Here is an 18,500-nt window from a genome sequence, read left to right as displayed (position 1 = left end):
AGTAATAAATGTTCTATTTTTTTGTATTAAACATAAATAAAGCATAAAGCCTTATTAACAAATATGGAGTGTGTAAAAAAACAAAAAAAGTTGAACAGTGAAACGTGAGCGGCAGGCAGAATGACAACGCAGACGAGCTGAAGATGGCACGTAGTACTCTGGAATGTTGGACTACCTTTTCTGTAGAACTAGCCGAATAAAGAGTAGAGCAGGATAAAGAGAGAATAGAGTGGATTAAATGAGAGTCAAACTGGATGACGAAAATAAAGTTGGATAAAGTGAGACTAGAGATGCATGAAGCGAGGCTTGTGGACCTGCCAAAATAAGGTGAAGCATTATGTGCTTATCGGCTGTAACGGATTAACACTAAGTAACAGGTAGTAGAAAAAATGGTACGTATATTGATTAAATTTGTTTAAAAGTGCGTGAAATTTTCATTGAATTACCTTCAAAAAACGCTGCAGGCAGTCGCTGATTTTGCCAGATGTTTGATGTCAAAATCGATTTTCATTTTCGTCTGGTCTGAATCAAGTCAAAATGGAAGCATCTATGAAAATTGGTTTTATGGGCCAACAAAGCACAGCATGTATAGGAAAAAATATTATTTACAAAAACATTTAACATGGTTATAAACAGTTTCTTTTTTTATATATTTATATAAACAAATAATAAAAAAAATAAGATAAAACTTTTCTACAAATTTGTTTGTAATGTTGAGCAATGCAATTGAATTTACCAGTCTCTGTCGCTTTCTCCCAATGGCTGTTTATCATTTTTAATTTTAAATAAATTTAGTATTATTACATTTTTGTTAAGTGTATAGAATTTCATAGCTAAAAGATGTGGAGATTTTTTTTTCATGGGTGGATTTTACTTGTTCAAAAACAGTTGGTATAACAAAATTTATACTAAATTTAAAAAAATGAACAAAAACAATACATTTTTTAATAAAAATTCTTGTTTATATGTTACAACACTGTATCAAAACATCACAGTTCGTTTCCTCTTTTTTTACATAATATAAAAGTAAAGTTAAGATGAATTCTTTCTACATTTAGATGGCGGCCTTGTAAGATGTGTTACAAGCTTTTTGACAGCTGGAGTCTCTGCAGATAGTAAAGAATAATACGCACCTCGTTTTTTAGCATCACAGAGCAACGAAAACCATGTTTTGTCCTTCTATAATTGTTTTAAAAAAGTCTTAGTTTTCAGCACAAAAATGAAAATAAAATAAAAAAATACCCGAAGACATGAAAAATTTCCGACGATGAGGAGGCATTTTTTTGCTCTTGTTAGCGCTACATTCACCCTCTGCCTGTCTACAAGAAAACCGATCCCCTCTGTTCTGACACAAGAGAAAATTATTATATCTTTTTCCTGGCCTTGAAAGGAATCTATTGTGTTTAGTGTGTACGGCTGTTTAGGTTTCTTCTCTTTACTGTTGGGGAAAAAATAAATAAATACCACTAAGTTAAATACTTGATACATTTTTTTTTAAATATTTATAATACTTAGTGTCAAACAGTTCTTTAATTGTGTTCTTTTGGCATTGGTATGGTACAATCACCCCTAGGTTAAGCCCTTCAAAATTTTTCACTCTGGTAAGTTCAGATATCAAATCAACAATTAGTTTTCCTTCAGATCTATTGCTCTCACTAAAAATAAATAATACATTAATTATTTAATTAAATACATAAAAATGAACACCGTTATAGAATTTTAAGACTCACCCTCCAGCATCTTGAGTGAAATTGTGCTCGATAACCAAATATGGCCTGAATGGGAAATTCAAGTCCATGAACGCTGGCGTTTTCACATTCCCGCCGTAAAAATGACACGCAGGGAACAACGCGATTTCCGGATGCATCCTATGCTGGTCCTGAAGTTTGAATAACGGTACGTCATCTCTGTTCTCCCAGCACTTCCAAAAACGATGATAAAGAGAATGGTCAAACTTGAACGACTTGCACGTCTGAAAAATCAATTTTAAAATGTTTACACAAAAAGAGAAGAAAAGTTAACTTTTTAAAATAACCTGTGAAACAACAGTCGCAGGCAGCTGGAGAGGATCGCCGACAAGAATGACATTGTTAATGTTGTGTAGTAAAGGGAGAAGTACTTCAGGTTCGACTGCTTGAGTAGCTTCATCGATGATGCAGCAAGAAAAAGTTGGATGTCCACTCTCACTAAAACACTTTATAAATAAATAATTTTATTCTAGTATACTTATTTACGTACCTGCAATCATAAAGTGCGTCAGCAACTTTTCGGCTGAAGCAAGAAGACAGCGTTGTCGCTATTATCTCGGCATTGTAAATAACGCTATTCTCCTCCTCGAGCAGCATTTTGTTTTTTTCATATTGCATAATGTCATGGTTCGTAGAGTTTTTAAGTTTTTCAAGTATAATTCGCTTTTCTTGAACTTTTGAACACATGTGTGTGAATCTATCGTTGTATTTGTTCTCCTTTTCAATTGCCATTTTATAACATGTCTCTCTCGCTTTTAACAAGCTCAACTAGAAAATAAAATTTTTTTTATTTGTAAAATAATCTATTTGTACCGGGTGTTTACCTCAACTTCCAGATTCTCTTGGTTCAGATAATTTCTAACTTCTTTTTCAGCAAGCATTTGGGGCGAAATTTCTCGTACAATCGGATGCATGCTGTCTATATTGCCGCATCTTGTCAATTTGAATTTATCTGTAAGCGTACGTCTTAACTCAAGAAGCCTCAGTACTACCTCATCGACAGCAGAATTAGACGGAGCGCACAGGAGAATCTTAGATTTTGACCTTTTACCTTGGTTCCTCGAATAATGTAGAATTTGCTCTACGAGGCTTGTTATTACAAGGGTTTTCCCAGTACCTGATACAGTGGTAAATTAATATGTAAATAATTTTTTTAAATATTTGACAATAAAATACCTGGAGGTCCGTGTATAATGCTTATGTTTGGTATTTTATGCAAAACAAATTTTGAGCAGGAAAGAACAGCCTTTTTTTGCATTTCATTCAATGGAAACTACAAAAAAATAAATAAATAAACTGATAAAATTCTCATTTTATCAAAAAAAATTTTAAAACCATACTTTAGTGACTAGTTTGTCTCCTTCAGGTAACTCAGGGGCTGGAGAATAAGATGAAGGGTCAAGGATTAATTTTTTAAGAGGAACATTCTGCACATGTTCTATTGCCTCGAACAGCCTCATGTCAGAGTTGAGATTCTTCAAACTCTAAAGAAAAATATAAACAAATAATTGACAAGTAAAACATTTGAAAATGCAATAGTTTGTACCCTGGTAACAAGTAAAAACCCGTTTTCAATAATTTTTGACGAAGATGCCCGAAATATTAAATCCAAAGTGCAAAACACAACAGGTTCTAAAAAAATAAAATTACAAAAATAGAAATAAAACCACCAAATTTTTAAATCAAATTATTTGAATTCATACTGATGGTCGGAGCGCCACTTTTTGCCCTCAGCGAGTTCAAAAGAAATCCCATGTATTTGTTGTTTTTAGAATGGTTGATCGGTGCGAATCTCGGACTGTTTGAAATGATGCTGAATGACTGGTACATCATTTTTTTTTCACGAGTCGGCACCGTGACCTGTGCTACAACAAGGTCCGCGAATCGAGGCGTCAATTCCTTCCATGAAGACTGCTCGCTAACCACTGAAAAATATTACATTCGGAATAAAATACTTTCATGATATATAGAACAAGTACGTACTCAAACAATGGCAGATGATAATTTTCCGACTTTCGCTCATATTCAAACAGTTATGTTCTTCCACAACACCATGGAGAATTCCAAAGTTTCTGGACAAAAATAAATAAATAAATATTTTATATTCACTCCAAGTCACAGTACATGACTCAAACACACTGACCCCTTACAGGAACAAGTTGAAATCTCTTTGCCCAACCCACTAAAATACTTCACACCTGGTAGTTTAAAAAAAAAAAGTCATTCTCAACCTTCCCAACTTTCCTACCCTATGAAAATTATCTTCCATCTACAATAACCACAAGCCTAATGAACTAACAATTTTTCCCTGATCCTAATCTAATCATCACGAAAGTAATAAAAAAGCTACTCCTACCAAGGCTGTAAGAAATCTTCTGTAAGACCAATTTGGCTTCAATATTACAATCCACCAAATTTGCCTTGTAGACCTCATCACAACATACCTTGAGCATGAGCAGTTACTTGGCCTCTATAGGTGTCTCCCGTGGGTTCGATCTCATGTTTTACCAGGGTACTGAAACTTAAATCTAAAACTGTTACCGAACCTCAACCTATTAAATCCATTCTATCATCTTTGGTGTTCCTCAAGGGGCCATTCGAGGTCAGTTACTTTTCACCATAAACAGAATTTCTTCAACACCCTACCTTACCTTTGCAGACAATGCATCAATCCACTCTGTGAACCTCGATCCACTTCAATTGATCCCTCCAAGGCCCACCTCCTTACCTTAGAACCATTGATCTATCCAATGGAGAATAAAAATGAATGAAAACAAATGCAAATATGTGTCCTTTACCCTCAAATGCAAAATACACTTATAACACAAGAGATCTTTTAGGTTGCAATTTAAGAAATGTAGACCCCAAAAGAAAACACAAAAGAAAAAAAATCCCTCCTAATTATCTGAATCAAATTCCACTTCCTGTGGCAGATCGTGTCAAATACTTGGGACTGTACGTAGACAAAGGTTGATGTGGAATCCACACATGCAACTTACAATGGTTAAATTGAACTACATGTACAAGACAACTAAAAAAATGTGACACTAGTAAATTCAAGACTTATTATTCGTGGAATAAGTCAATGAATGATTTGATGTTAATGACACAACTTACTTGAGGTTGCAGTCTTGTACATCCTTTTCTTTAACGACCGATGACCAAACTTCACTCATTAATAAAGGAAACATGCTTTTCTTATACAAACTATAGGAACTATAAGAATCTTCAACCATTAAAGGCCTTTCAGATATTGGTGGGTCTTTATTTATAGTTTTGCACTCCTAAAAACAAAAAATTATTAAAAAAACAAAAACCTGAATAATAAAGAACATGCTTACATGTAGCCAGTTGACGTTCCATTTACATATTTCAAAAATCGTCCGGCTTGTTGTTATAATTTTGGACCAGTTTAATTTACGGGGCTTTACTAGAGGTGGTTCTTTCCTGAGAAATTGTTCCTTTTTATGTTCTACTTTAGTATTCTCCTTGAAAGATGGAATTTCAAAAATTTGGTTTCTCTCCATGTTAAAAGTGACTTTCTTCTTTGCAATATTAGATGTTTTCATGGAGCTTGAATCATTTTGATTTTCTATCGAAGCAACTGGTTGATTTTTGTCTTTCGATTTGGCTAAATTGATTATATCTTTAAATACACTCTTCTCTACATTTTTAGTACTAATGGTTAAATTGGTTTGTAGCAATTTGTTTTGATTATTTGTACTCTCTGTAATAATGGTATCTGTATTGACAGTTTCTCCCTTTTCATCTGGATCTTGTGTTTTTTTATTGTTTGGCTGTGGAACAAGTGTACAATCTTCAGTGTCTTTTTTAGTTTTAGCCTTTTTGTTATTCGCCACTGATTCATTCGATTTAGACAGAAATTCTGATCTGGAGGAGCCACGAGGAAGTTTTATGTCAGCACCATTATTGCCTTTTTTGTACTCTTCTTCCGATAGCCTCCTGCTTTTTAGAGCAATGTTTTTCAGTTTTTCCCTCCTCGACTCCTTCACCTTTTGCTTCTCCTCAGCAGTGCAGAAAGGCTGTTTTTCAACTGACTTTTGCCTCGACCTCTTTCGAGTTTTCCTACCTTCAGGTTTAGAAGATTTTGTCGTACTACTATCAGGTTTGATTTGCGGCGGATCTTTAATAAGGATGGCTGACTTTGATTCCGGTTTTTTATTTGTAGAAACGCTAAAAAACTTACCCTTTTTATCTTTAACTTCTGCTGTACTGTCATCATATTTCTTACTTATTTTTAAATGTTTAGTGACTTTATTTTCAATATCTTTGGTACTTTCCTTAGTCTTCAATTTTTCTTCTGAATGAGTTTTACTTTCGGCAATTTCTTTTACCTTAGCCTCTTTCTTAAAGGAATTTTCTTCCTTCACACCAATTTGAACCATATCCTTTTTATCTTTTTCTTTTACCTCTAGTTTAATATCTACTTCCATTTGAATGTCTTTTTTACTTTCAGAAATAGCATCCGTTTTTTGGTCTTTGGGCACTCTAGCTTTTGCCGAGTCATTAATGGTAAAACTCTGTGAGAAGTGCTGAGAAAACATGTCATCATCGTCATCATCATCATCTATCAGTATTAAATCATCAAGGTCGACTTCTTCTTTTATGAAAACATTGCAACCATTTGGTGTTCCGATTTCACTGGTCGGTGTGATGAACATCTGAGACAATAAATTTTCATCGTCACTATCCTCAATTTCAATGATCCCGTCATGTTCAGAAAAACCAGAGTTATTCAGGTCATTTTCAGCCCTGGATTTGAAAGGAGTCGATGAATTATCAGGAACAAATTGGGGTGAAATGCTTGATGAAACGTTTGTCTTTAAAGGAATTTTAGCACCAACAAATATAATGTCATCGTCTGAGACATTGGATGTTGGGGATGCTGGAGAATCCACATAGTTGGACTCTTCTTGCTTAGGCAAAGACTTACACACATCTAAATTAAATGGCTTAGTAGGAAGCTTTGATAATTCAGGATTTTCGGTAAACAGATTTGAAGAAGTATTCGTATGAGATCCTTTTCCTCCTTTACTCCTCTTGACCCCTGGGTGTAAAAAGGTTTCTGATGACTTTCTCTTGTTCCCCTCATTTTCCCTTGATTTTAAAGCTCTCATTTGTTCCTCTTCCGTCAAACCCTGTTTTAAAAAATATACCAATAAAAATATTTTCAAACATCCGACAAAATATATTGTGATGTATTTAGTCAATTAAATTATTACTGGTAAAAGAGGGGGATTAGAGGATTTGCTGATTATCTGAAAAGCGAGCTTAGAATCAGGATATTGGACTGCATTGATTCCAAAGCCTATCTTGTCACCTGAAGACAGGCCGAGAGGCCTCCATGCTGGGACTTTCAAACTTTCGACGTAACACCCATTAAAACTCTAAAATTCAATCAATTGATCAACAAATAGTCGAATTAAAAATATTTTTTGTTAACCCACTTGAAGGTCAATTATGGATATGTTATTGTCTTGAATAACAAGTTTGCAGTGATCCCTGGACACCTCCGTTTCTTCGATTCTTATATCATTATTGACTCCTCGGCCAATACTTGTCTGGAAGAAAAACAAACATATGTGACAATGGAATTAAAACCATAAGTTTAACCAAAATAAAGCAAACACAGCCACAACAGTAAACTAATAAATAGCCTGGGTGAAACTAAAAATATGAAGGAGTTTTGGAGTGTCATAAAGACGAATAAAAAACAGCCAATCTATTATCCTATCCTGCTTTCAGAGGTGTGAGAGGTAATATGATAAAATAATACCAACCATAGGGCGCCAGACAACTGCCGATTCATAGCTGCATCTTTGCTCAAATTAATTATGCACATTATAGATTAAATCATCAATAGAGAACTTGCAAATTGCTGGGGATTCTTCTGGAAGCTCTAAATGCAATGAGACAGAGTAAAATAATGAACAAGGGAAGATATGTCAACTTGTCAATTTTTCAATAATAAACCACTCTGTTTTGGGAAAAGCTATTTTCAGCTGGATTAAGCATTAAAACAATGTGCAGGGGTGGAAGTTAGGGCAGGATTGGATACTCAGGGCCTTATTTTAGCAAAACAATGTTGTTGTTTTGTTGGAAGAAATTTAATTATTATATAAAGGAAAATACAAACAAGTACTTAATCATAAATTGTTAAAAAGGATGAGATAAATGCTGGTGATTAACATCCCAGAAGATATATTTCCAGCTGGGGCTCTATCTTAGCCCTATTTGTTGTACTGTTCCTAAGCCGTTGCCGGCTCTTTACAGTATTTTTGGCTTTGCTTCTGTATTGCTTTTTTATTAACGACGCTGGGGCTCTATCTGGGGTACTAGGACACACAGGAATTCTGGGTATGAAATGGCAGACTCATTGACCTGAGGAGGATCTGCAACATATACAGGGTGGCCCCAATCGATTCAGCCACACTTCTAAATCTTATAAGAAATTGAGCACTGAGTAAAAAAGGTCTTATGGACCTTTGTCCGCAAACCCTTCAGTTCCGAGCTACAGGCAAAAAACCATGAAAAACCACATTTTTTAAAATTATTCATGAAATTGTTAGTAAATCGTTAGCCTGACCATAAAACAGCTCGAAGCAACAGAGGATTAATTTCTGCGTCAAATGAGATTAAAACCAGCCTGATCGACTAAAAATTTCATTTTTGGCGATTTTTCGAAGTTAGGAGGTGAAGGGGTACACAAAATTCACCATTTCTGACATTTTTATCGAAAATTCACAAATGCGGTTAGCTGTTCAGATTTTTCGTGCATTATTCATTCAGTAGGGAGTACCCATCAGAAAACAGTTCAAGATGTGTTTTATTTTCAGCCAATCAGGCTGGTTTTAATCTCATTCGATGCAGAAATTAATCCTCTACAGATGTTTCGAGCTGTTTTACGGTCAGGCTAACGGTTTACTAACAATTTCACGAATAACGTAAAAAACGTGGTTTTTCATGGTCTTTTGCCTGTAGCTCAGAACTGAAGGTTCACAGTAGTAACTGTGAGTAAGGGACACAGGTTCATAAGACCTTTTTTACTCAGCGTTCAATTTCCTACAAGATCAGGAAGTGTGGCTGAATCGATTGGGGCCACCCTGTATGTTACCTCTGTACCTTATTCTTGGATTAATAAAAACAAACATATAACCCTATACCACAGAATGGATTCAAAAGTGACAAAAGGAGAAGTGGATAAACTTTACAGGTGCTAGACACAGTAAGCTTGTTACATATCCCTCGCCAAGCCTTGTAAATTCATTGCTGCAGTTAGAGAGGGCTAAACTCAGAGGATAGATCCGACTATTTAGTAGTCACTGACATCAAAGAAAACATCTAATAACATGGATATATATCAATGATGCACTTAAAAGTTGGCGACAAAGTTCAATAGATAACAATAACACTTGTGGCTAAGGAAAAAATATTTTTAAAAAAAACAGGGCTCAGTGAATTACTCTTTTAATGCTAGCAAAACCTTCTGTTTGAAAACCAGGTAGGTGTCACAGAAAGGGTCTGAAACATCTCCATTTTGATTTATGTGCTGAACCATTCAATCAAAACAACATTCCGACCATAATTCATAAGAGGATAATTCCCATAGCTCACTGGAGCAGAGTTGATGCTGGGAGACCCTAATTCCAAGGAAAAGATCTCCAGGGAATAAATCATAATGTTCAGTATCTTCCATAAGAACAAGGCCAAAGCAAAAATTCTTTTATCTTCCCAAAGGTCCAATCTGACCAAATTCAGTACAAGGAAGCTCACTATTGTCATATATGTGTAATATTTAGTGACCGTTAGGGGCAGGGATAGGGATAAAAGAGGCAGCCACAAGGCCTTCTGCACCTCGCCCTGAATAGATCTATTGTGCTCCTCTGTTATTACAACTCACTGGCTAGCTTCAGGCTATTAACCAGCCTTCACAGCTTTGCCAGCGGTTCCTGGTGTAGGATCTTCTTGCAGTTTATCTTGTCCTAGTTGCAAGAACCTGCACCTACACCTTCAAAAAAAAAACATAGTATGTGTGCTGCTGTCTCCTCTTCCTGGCAGTATCTGTGTTTCTTCTCTCTGTACTCCTATCTGGTGCATGTGCTTTCTTAAGTGGCAATGTCCTGTCAGGAGTCCAACCAGAATTCTGGTTTGGTTGCGGCTGCCTTTCAGTAATTCTTTTGTAAGTTTTGCAGATAGTCCTTCTATGAATCTCCTCGTGTGCCTCATACCTGTGGTATTGTTCCACCAGGGTTTGGACTCATTAAGGATCCATTTTAAGACGTATCATCTTTTGTGGCAGGATGCCTCAGTAGGGTTCAGGACGCAGAGAGCATGTGGCCCCCTCTTTAGCCAACATGTCAACCTTTTCATTGCCTCTATACCCTGAATGCCCAAGTACCCATGCCAAATTATTTAGAGAGTGTGAGAAGCAGTCTAGAGTACACCAGACCACATCCCACAATCTCTAAATAATCACTGTCATATATATTCATTTTGAACAGATATATAGATATCTGGGACTTTTTCAATGAGTGATCCTCTGTTTGATCCGAGTGACCAAATAATATTTGCATTCTCCAAATGGCAACGAACAACCGATCGTAGAGGATTTTTACAGCAAATAGATTTTTAAAATCTACTGTTTGCCTTTTAATGAAGGCTAAATAATTAAATGATTTTTTTTTAACAGCTTGAACATGGTCACAAAAATCGCAATTCTTATTAAAAATACACCAAGTTCTGAGACGAAGTGAATGACATTAATTGGATGACCACTGAATTTGTAAACAAACAAGCAAATTCATTTGCAAACTTTTTTTAGAAAATTGAATGACCTGAGACTTATGTGAACGTATGCACTGTTGTTGGGAACCATGATGGCTGAAGTTCATATTTGCCATACTAGCGGTTCTGGGTTGGAATCCCACTGAGCAGAGCCTATGGCTTTTTACTTGACAATATTAGTTGGATCATGAAAACCAACAGGTAGTTCAGCATTAAACCCTCCTGACATCTCTATATTGCCTTATCTAGCTTAAATCTTTTAAATATTAAATATTAATATAAATGTTTTAGTTGGTTTTCATAACCAAAATAATTATTTTAATTTATTTATTATTAGGCAAAAAAGAGGGAAATGCCAAAAAGTTGTAGGTTGAGATGATTAGTTGGTCTGAGGATAAATGTAACGATAGCTTAAGTGGTAGAATTCCGGGGTACTTATTCAGATGTTGCAGGTCTATGTCCTGCTCGTGACACCAATTTTTCAACATACTTTGCATAAAAAATAATAAATCTCTGTAAATATGTTGCATTTATAAATAATTATTTAAGGAGACTTTAAGACCCAGAATAACGTTTATTTTACATGATTTTATCACTTTTATTTATAAATTTTGGGTATGGGTTTTGGGAGATTGGTTAATTTATTTTTTATAAATGTGCTTTTTTGTTGCATTAATTTTGTATTGTCTTGGGTGATTTTGATCATTTACGGATGGAGTAAGTTGCTGCTAGCTAGACAGATCAAGTTCACCGACTCGCTGACCTACATCTACCATGGTGGTTTAAGAACAATAAATTTTTTATTTTATTAATAAATATTTATAATAATGTGCTAGCAGTTATATTTGAACGTATATGACATTAAATTAAAACTGACCAAAAGATTTGTGGTAAAGATGATTATACAAGCTAATTCCTGTTTTATACCCTTGTCAATTTACTCAAAAAGATAATTGGATTTGATTTTCAAGAGTCAAATTTCTATTCTATAATCGTCATTGACACGTCCATCCGATTGACTTCTTTTCTAAACTTTTTTTGACCAAATTTGTCACTTTTTTACTTGATACAGTGGAAAATTCGAGTTAGGGTATTTGGCAAATTTTCAACTTACCACTCCTTCTTTGAGTTTGTACTCTTTCTTTATGCAATCTTCTTGCAGGGGTCCGACCAGGTACCATCCGTCGCCTTCGGCCATAGTAGAACAAACTATTAAAATACATAAAAAACAACTTTATGTATAAATATTGGTAGTATGTTTATAAAATCCTTGTTTGGATATATGTACATATAACAGTCGTATAACTTTCAAAGTTTCTTCCGGCAAAACTTCTCCCGGGTGGCAACACTGCGCAAATTTTCTCCGTGTTCTGTCAAGATTTTTCAATTTTTTATGGGAGGGGCGTCAACATTTTATCTGTAATAGAAAATCATTCAACGTTCTATTCACGTTGGGAACAACCAGTTATTAGCAAAAAAAGTTTAACAAAAATTAATACTTAAACTAATTATAAAATATACGATTATTTTTCGACTTAGTATGACAAAAAAAGGTTTCGTTCAAATCGGTGAACCGACTACCAAGAACCATTAATAATAATAATAATAATAGTTTATTGTATTTGTAAGCAATATTATAATAAAGTGAACATAAATGTACTCAATAAAAAATAAACAATACGGCATGGATTCTCCGTCTGCCGGTAGGTGGTGAGAACATAATAATAGTAATAATGATAATCATAATAATAATAACAGAATAAAATAAAATATATAAATAAAATGAATAACTAATTTTATACACTGCAAAATAATATAAACCTCTCTGATTATAAACTTATCTACTTACTACATAAAACTTATAAACTTACTTAAACTTGTCTACATTAACCAACAGATATTCATCCAACATTTGATCAGAGGCAATTCTTACATTAAAATCACCTTAAAATGTAATTAATAGAGTTGTGTTCTACAAGGGTATCATGTAATTCCTCAAAAGCGGTGTGCCAATTATTACAATTAAGATACAATTAAACGGGTATGACGCTTACTGAGATTCCATTTATTTCGACATCAATTATATTGAGAGTTCCTAACTTAGACGTTTTCATGATCTTGTTATGACATTTTTTGAAACCTAAAAGGACACCGCCCTTTGATCTGCCAAAGACAGAAGATCTCCACTCCGGCACCCAACACAGATTAAAACCTAAAACAATCTACTAAAGAAATCAAATTTTTTTCTTCCGTCACATGAGTTTCTATTTAAAAAAAGAAATATCAATACTAGTGGCAAAATAAAAAAAGAAACGCTCATATCCTTCTTACTATTAAGATTGTTTACATTATATGCAAAAAAGCAACTATTTAACAGTAGAATAATTGTACAATTGGTATGAATGTTTACGGCAGGTCTGTCTTTCTTAGCTTCATTTGGAGATTTCTGAAGATCTTGGTGGGAACGGTGTCATTGTGTGCGGACATGTTAATGTGCTCCCTGTTGGCTTTGGCTTTTTCTAGCGGAAAAAATTGATTTCTGTGAGCAAAAAATTAGCCTCTAACTGGAGTGGATTACATAGCTTCATTTCCCACAGTAAGTCCTTTAATTTTGAAATTATTCAATTTCTTGGACTTGTATCTTTGCCGTGCTAACTGTGGAACCGGTACAAGGGTCGGTCTGATAACATCCTGGGCTCAGGGCAGTGACACTGGCCACCAAAAACAAAACCAACAACAAGAAGCCGGTCTTGACCTTGGATAAGACCTGGAGATAGGAGGTGTCAGCTGACTGCTATATGTCAACATTCAAATCCCCAAGGCTACCGTTAAAGCTTGACACAATTTCTGCTCCACCACATCTACTAACTACGTAATGCAAATGACGCCTAAGTCCTCAAAACACCCAAGAAGTTCGCCTGGATCGTCAAGCCCGGATTTTCATTCCTGTGTAAAAGCTCATAAGATGTCTCTATCGGCTGCCTCGTCAGTAAGTGATCCGAGTAATGACTTGGTTCGTAAGCTTAGCCTAATGATAGATGAAAAGTTCTTTTGTTTACCTACAAAACAGGACTTGAGTACATTGAAGAAAAGCATTGATAGAATGTTTGAAGAAATCAAAACATTGAAAAAAGAAAACATGGAGCTGAGGAATGAAGTTGCCCGCCTAACTGAAGTGGATAGAAGGCGTGAAAGACAGGTGGAAGCTTTGGATAATTTTAGCCGAAGAAATAATTTAATTTTTTACGGTATATCTTACAAAAGCGATGACAACCTTGAAGAAATTGTTCGCTCTTTTATGGCGGAAGTTTTACAGTTGTCTAAATCCTTTGAGATTGCAGCTGTGAAACCTTTAAGCCGCAAGAATACTTTTCCGTGTCCCTTGCTGGTTAATCTCGCGCGCACATCGGATAAATGGGAAATATTTAAATCTGCTCCCAGACTAAAAAGGCACGAAATGGAGAATATCAGCAGATTTTTGCTATAGCACTCGCATTAAAATAAGGAAACTTATACAGCTATGAAGGAACGTTAAGCAAATGAAACCGGACACTATCTGCATTCTGAGAAAAGACTCATTACACATAAATTATTGCCGTTTTCACTGGGACAATATTGTCGGTCTTACATACCAAAAAGTACCAGGATCGGACAAGCTAGGTGAAGTTTTGGGGATGGATGTCACGAGTCTTTTGGAGCAAATTTCATCGAACCCAAAACGCCAAGAATGACGAGGTGATCATCGCACGCAGGGACGTTTGAGGCTTCAAGACCAAGAACAATTATTTATTGCACAGACAAAAATAAAAATGAACAAAGAATAAAAAGTATATAATTAAAGAATAAATAATAATAATTTATAAAAGCAATGATTTATAAAAGAACCAAATCCTGGCCAGGTTCTACAAAAAAAAAATTTTAAGTTACAAAATATTAATGACTAACAAAGGGAAGCCTTCAGAAAAGCCAAATATGTTTTTGCGTATCTTTGGGCTTGTAGTTACGTTCGTTCGTGGTAGTAGGAATCACTTTGTTCTACTCAAAACCATAAAAATATCTAGTTTTCAATAAATTAATGTTTGTAGTCAAAAAGAAAGAAAAACGTAAACGTCAATATTCAAACTGCCCATCCTTAATACTACGAAAAATACTAGATTCTCGATTTTATGTATCGAACCTAATTGCACATACAGATTTACATATCCCTTTCGTTCAACATGAAATCCGTTCCCGTTAGTGCAAATTTCATAAAAAAACTCTCAACTACCAAAAATCAGCACATCAGAAACTTCGCATCCCGACAAATCAACTCGAACCCTGGTCGCCGACTGAACAGAAAATGGCCGCGAGATCTCCTAAAGTGATGGTTTGATAGCGAAAGTGATAATGTCACCAGTATCATTTAATCAGACAATGTTTTAGTAACATTAGAGGGGGGGGACCGCGGTAGCCGAGTGGTTAGCATGAGAGACTCTCGCGCCGCGGTCGTGGGTTCGATTCCTACCGTCGCCTCTGGCCCTTTTTTACCAATAACCCCCAATTTGAACACACAAGAATCCGTACCATGGCTAATATGCTAGATCATAAGGCCAATTTAAAAAAAAAAAAAAAAAATCAAATCAATAAAAAAAAAAATGTTATAATATATTAATTAATTTGTATATATGTATATGTTACCTGTTCACTGTTACTTGTTACCTACTTGAAAATAATAATGTACTACAAAGTAAAAAAAAGTCGTTTACGTGTAATGCACAATGTTTATTCTTGCATCAATACACCGCCTGCCAAAATGTATTTCTAATAAATAAACTCTACTGTTGCTTCATTTTATCTAATGTTGTTTGGAAGAATACAAGGTCTATTAAGCAAAGAACCGTTAGTCGCTAACCTTGAGGACATCGACAAAGTCCTGGAAAGGGAATTGGCGATGCTGAATAACTACAACATGGTGATCATTTTTAGCTACTTATTATCTTCCTGGCGAAATTCGGAGGCACTTATAGGGCAATTCTTAATGAATCTTAATATCCACGACATGATTCGTATGAAGTAGTCGTAGAACGAGAATTTGATTATTCTTAAGCCAACCTGGGTCATCCCACCAGAGATGAGTCCTATTACTTATTCATAACTATCAATCATGTACCAGCATAATTAGGTTTATTTTTGTTAGTCAATACATGATGCCAAATTTACGCGCTTTGGTCATCTTTAGTTCTTAGCAGACTACTGAATTATTAAATTAATACGCGTAGAGATTTTGGGTGACCAGTGGGTCGTGAAAGATTAACCAATTTTTTTAAAACTTGTTCTCCCTTCAGCCTTTAGACCATGTAGGGTTTTTTTTATTACATATTCCTTCTCCAAACCATCAATTTGGATTCCGACCTCTCCATTCTACTGTTCAGCAGAGTTTTATAGTCGACACGATATCCTTGACTGTAGAAAACAAAACTGCTTTGTCGGATTTCTGGACGTTACGGAAGCATTCGACCGAGTGTGGCATCCCGGCCTTCTTTATAAGTTAAAATTATCCTCCCGCACACCTACCATCTCATCCTGAAGTTCTTCCTCTCGGATCGATGAGTTAAAATAAGAATTGCATCGATTTTTCACTGATTTTTTACGCGAATCAAAGCTGGCGTTCAACAAGAAAGTATCCTAGGTCCAGACCACACTAGACACACTATCTAAACTGCTGACACACCAAACACATAATTGACAAAAAAAAGGCCAACAAGTTACGTTTACGCTTAAAAGTCAAACCTGCCAACCAGTGCACATAAACAATGTAATACCACCACCTAACCAAGTTAAACTTGGACTTTACTTAGACAGAAGACTTACATGGAACTCACATACAAGATTAAAACGACAAGAACTTAACGAAATATATACTACTCAGTTACCTAATGGAACCAAAATCAACACTAAGCATACATAAACTTACAAAACATCAACAGACCTATTGAACATACAGAGTCGAACTGTGAGGCTCGGCCAAATCCTCCAATCTAAGGAATTCAGTCCAAAGTTCTCCGCCGTAACCTTAATGTTCCCTTCTACGTCACTAAACGAAAGATCCGTAAAGACTTAAATTACGCTTAAGCTTACTCAATTTCCACACTAAACAATCACTCCTTACCCATTAGGCCAAACACTTTTCTCTATGTCCCACATTATCCTCCAGGCCGTTTCCAAAAATTATTATTTAATCAGGTATAGTGCGAACGATTAAAGATTTTTTTACGCCGATATAATCTTCCGAACAAAGTCGGATAAGAATGCATAAAATCCTTATCTTTTTTTGCTTTGTTCCTCCGATATTTTCTGACTGATGAATCATCATACATGATAAGATAAATCTTGCTGGTAGTATTAAAAGTTTTGTCCCATACGATGGTTATTATTCTTTAATATAATTATAATCGAATATCACTACTTTCAATTATAATTCTTAATAAAAAAATCAATTCACTCCACTGATTACATTATAAAGTTCTTTTAATTTAAAGTCAATTTCGGTCATACGTACCTTTTGGGTGTCGCCGAAAGGTCGAACCACTTAACACTTCTTTCATATTTTTTTAAATTGCAAAGTTCCTGTGACTGCTTAGTTTTCGCTTCCCCAGATATAGGTAAAACCTCGTTTCTCTCTAGAATTATCATATTACATATCCTAAATATCATAACATTAATGTGATTTTATGCGGTATAAAATAAATGTCTTTGTTGTTTATGCTGTAATTACTTTTAAGTTATTCAAATAAAGTGTTAAAAAACCGAGATAGACGAATTATTATGGAGATTTAATAAAATAATCAAAAGCAGAATCATATCAATTTAATTGTAATTTTTACAAATCAAATTGTAGTAGGGGGCGGTTGAAGTTTGACTTCTGTGTGAAATGAAGTTACTTACGTACAGAAAGTGGTCCTGTAGGCCTGTACTGGCTGGACGGAGTGACACAAATGGCCCAAGGATCTTTTTTCAGGCCCGGGTCATTTGGGCGGGAAGAAGGATTAGCCGATGAGACAGTTCTTCGACCAAATGCTTAACTATTGCAGAGTTATGTTTCCCAGATTGGTGGGGGACCACGGTGGTCCTGTCTGGGCGATACCACGTTCCGATTTATAGCCTTTTTTCTATGATCATTTAAACTATTTTTTTTTGTTTTACTTTAAAACTAGAATTTATTGTAAGACGGGGACCCGCTTACTAAACTCTTTCTTTCTCACTCTCATTTTCTCTCTCTCTCTCTCTCTCTCTCACACACACACTCTCTCTCTCCTTCTTTCCCCATTTCACCCACTTTTATTTTTTTGTTTTAATTTATTGTACTATTAGAACAATACTAATAGTACTCTATCATACTATTAGTATAGATTACAAAAGTCTTATGTTTGAATTTGGCATGTTTTTTATGTATTGTTTTGTCTTAAATAGAGATTTACGAATAAACATGTGATTTGTAGTATTGAAGGTTAGTGCGTCTCCTTTTCGCTAAATAGGGAAAAACCTCGGTTTATCGGTCTTTAGTTCACCTTTATTTCTAATGACTTCTTAATTTGTCTTGTAGACTAGAAAGGTAAATTTTGGGAAATTAAAACCTTTATTGTACTCATTATGGAAGTTATGGAATATCTGGTCACGTTATATACAACACGCCAGCAATGTCAAGTGGGCCAGGTGGCCACCCCTTCGCCTTAGTCAGCAGTCTTCAAATTCCTACAGAAACCGTCTATCTTAACTTTTTTAAACAAGGCCAGTTCTCAAGATTCAACTTTTGAAAGCTTTCTTACATATACAAGGTGTCCTATGAACAGATGTCAGTAGTTAAGGAACTTATTCTGCATATCAAATATATTCGAGTTTTCTCAATTTTCGTGTTACTTCAACCTTTCACTAATTTCCCATAAAACACCGGTACCTCATAAAATATTA

At 35.2% G+C, this 18,500-nt stretch overlaps 1 protein-coding gene across 4 annotated transcripts; it reads right to left on the bottom strand.

Moving 5' to 3' along the window:
- Positions 1 to 900: 900 nt before the first annotated feature.
- On the bottom strand, positions 901 to 17,614 carry LOC106663488 (helicase SEN1). Of its 4 annotated transcripts, XM_024230220.1 has the most exons (20): positions 17,478 to 17,614; positions 17,092 to 17,212; positions 11,842 to 11,970; positions 11,668 to 11,762; positions 7,217 to 7,330; positions 6,992 to 7,156; positions 5,090 to 6,907; positions 4,866 to 5,032; positions 3,732 to 3,820; positions 3,452 to 3,673; positions 3,295 to 3,380; positions 3,089 to 3,232; positions 2,925 to 3,021; positions 2,573 to 2,865; positions 2,239 to 2,516; positions 2,036 to 2,186; positions 1,731 to 1,972; positions 1,512 to 1,655; positions 1,243 to 1,438; positions 901 to 1,179 (listed from the first exon to the last, which is right to left on the bottom strand). In XM_024230220.1, the coding sequence occupies exons 4-20, from the start codon at positions 11,749 to 11,751 to the stop codon at positions 1,033 to 1,035; spliced, it is 4,437 nt and encodes a 1,478-aa protein (XP_024085988.1). In that variant the 5' UTR covers positions 11,752 to 11,762; positions 11,842 to 11,970; positions 17,092 to 17,212; positions 17,478 to 17,614; the 3' UTR covers positions 901 to 1,032. The 4 variants fall into 4 exon arrangements, with proteins under 4 accessions (XP_024085988.1, XP_014243841.1, XP_014243839.1 ...); XM_014388355.2 differs by having other exon boundaries at positions 11,668 to 11,970; XM_014388353.2 differs by lacking the exon at positions 11,842 to 11,970.
- Positions 17,615 to 18,500: the final 886 nt, after the last annotated feature.

This window comes from Cimex lectularius, unplaced genomic scaffold (assembly GCF_000648675.2).
Source record: "Cimex lectularius strain Harlan isolate CLEC.00 unplaced genomic scaffold, Clec_2.1 scaffold292, whole genome shotgun sequence".
NCBI lineage: Eukaryota > Metazoa > Arthropoda > Insecta > Hemiptera > Cimicidae > Cimex > Cimex lectularius.
Note: the sequence above shows the minus strand (reverse complement) of the source record. Positions and strands in the feature narration are given on the sequence as shown.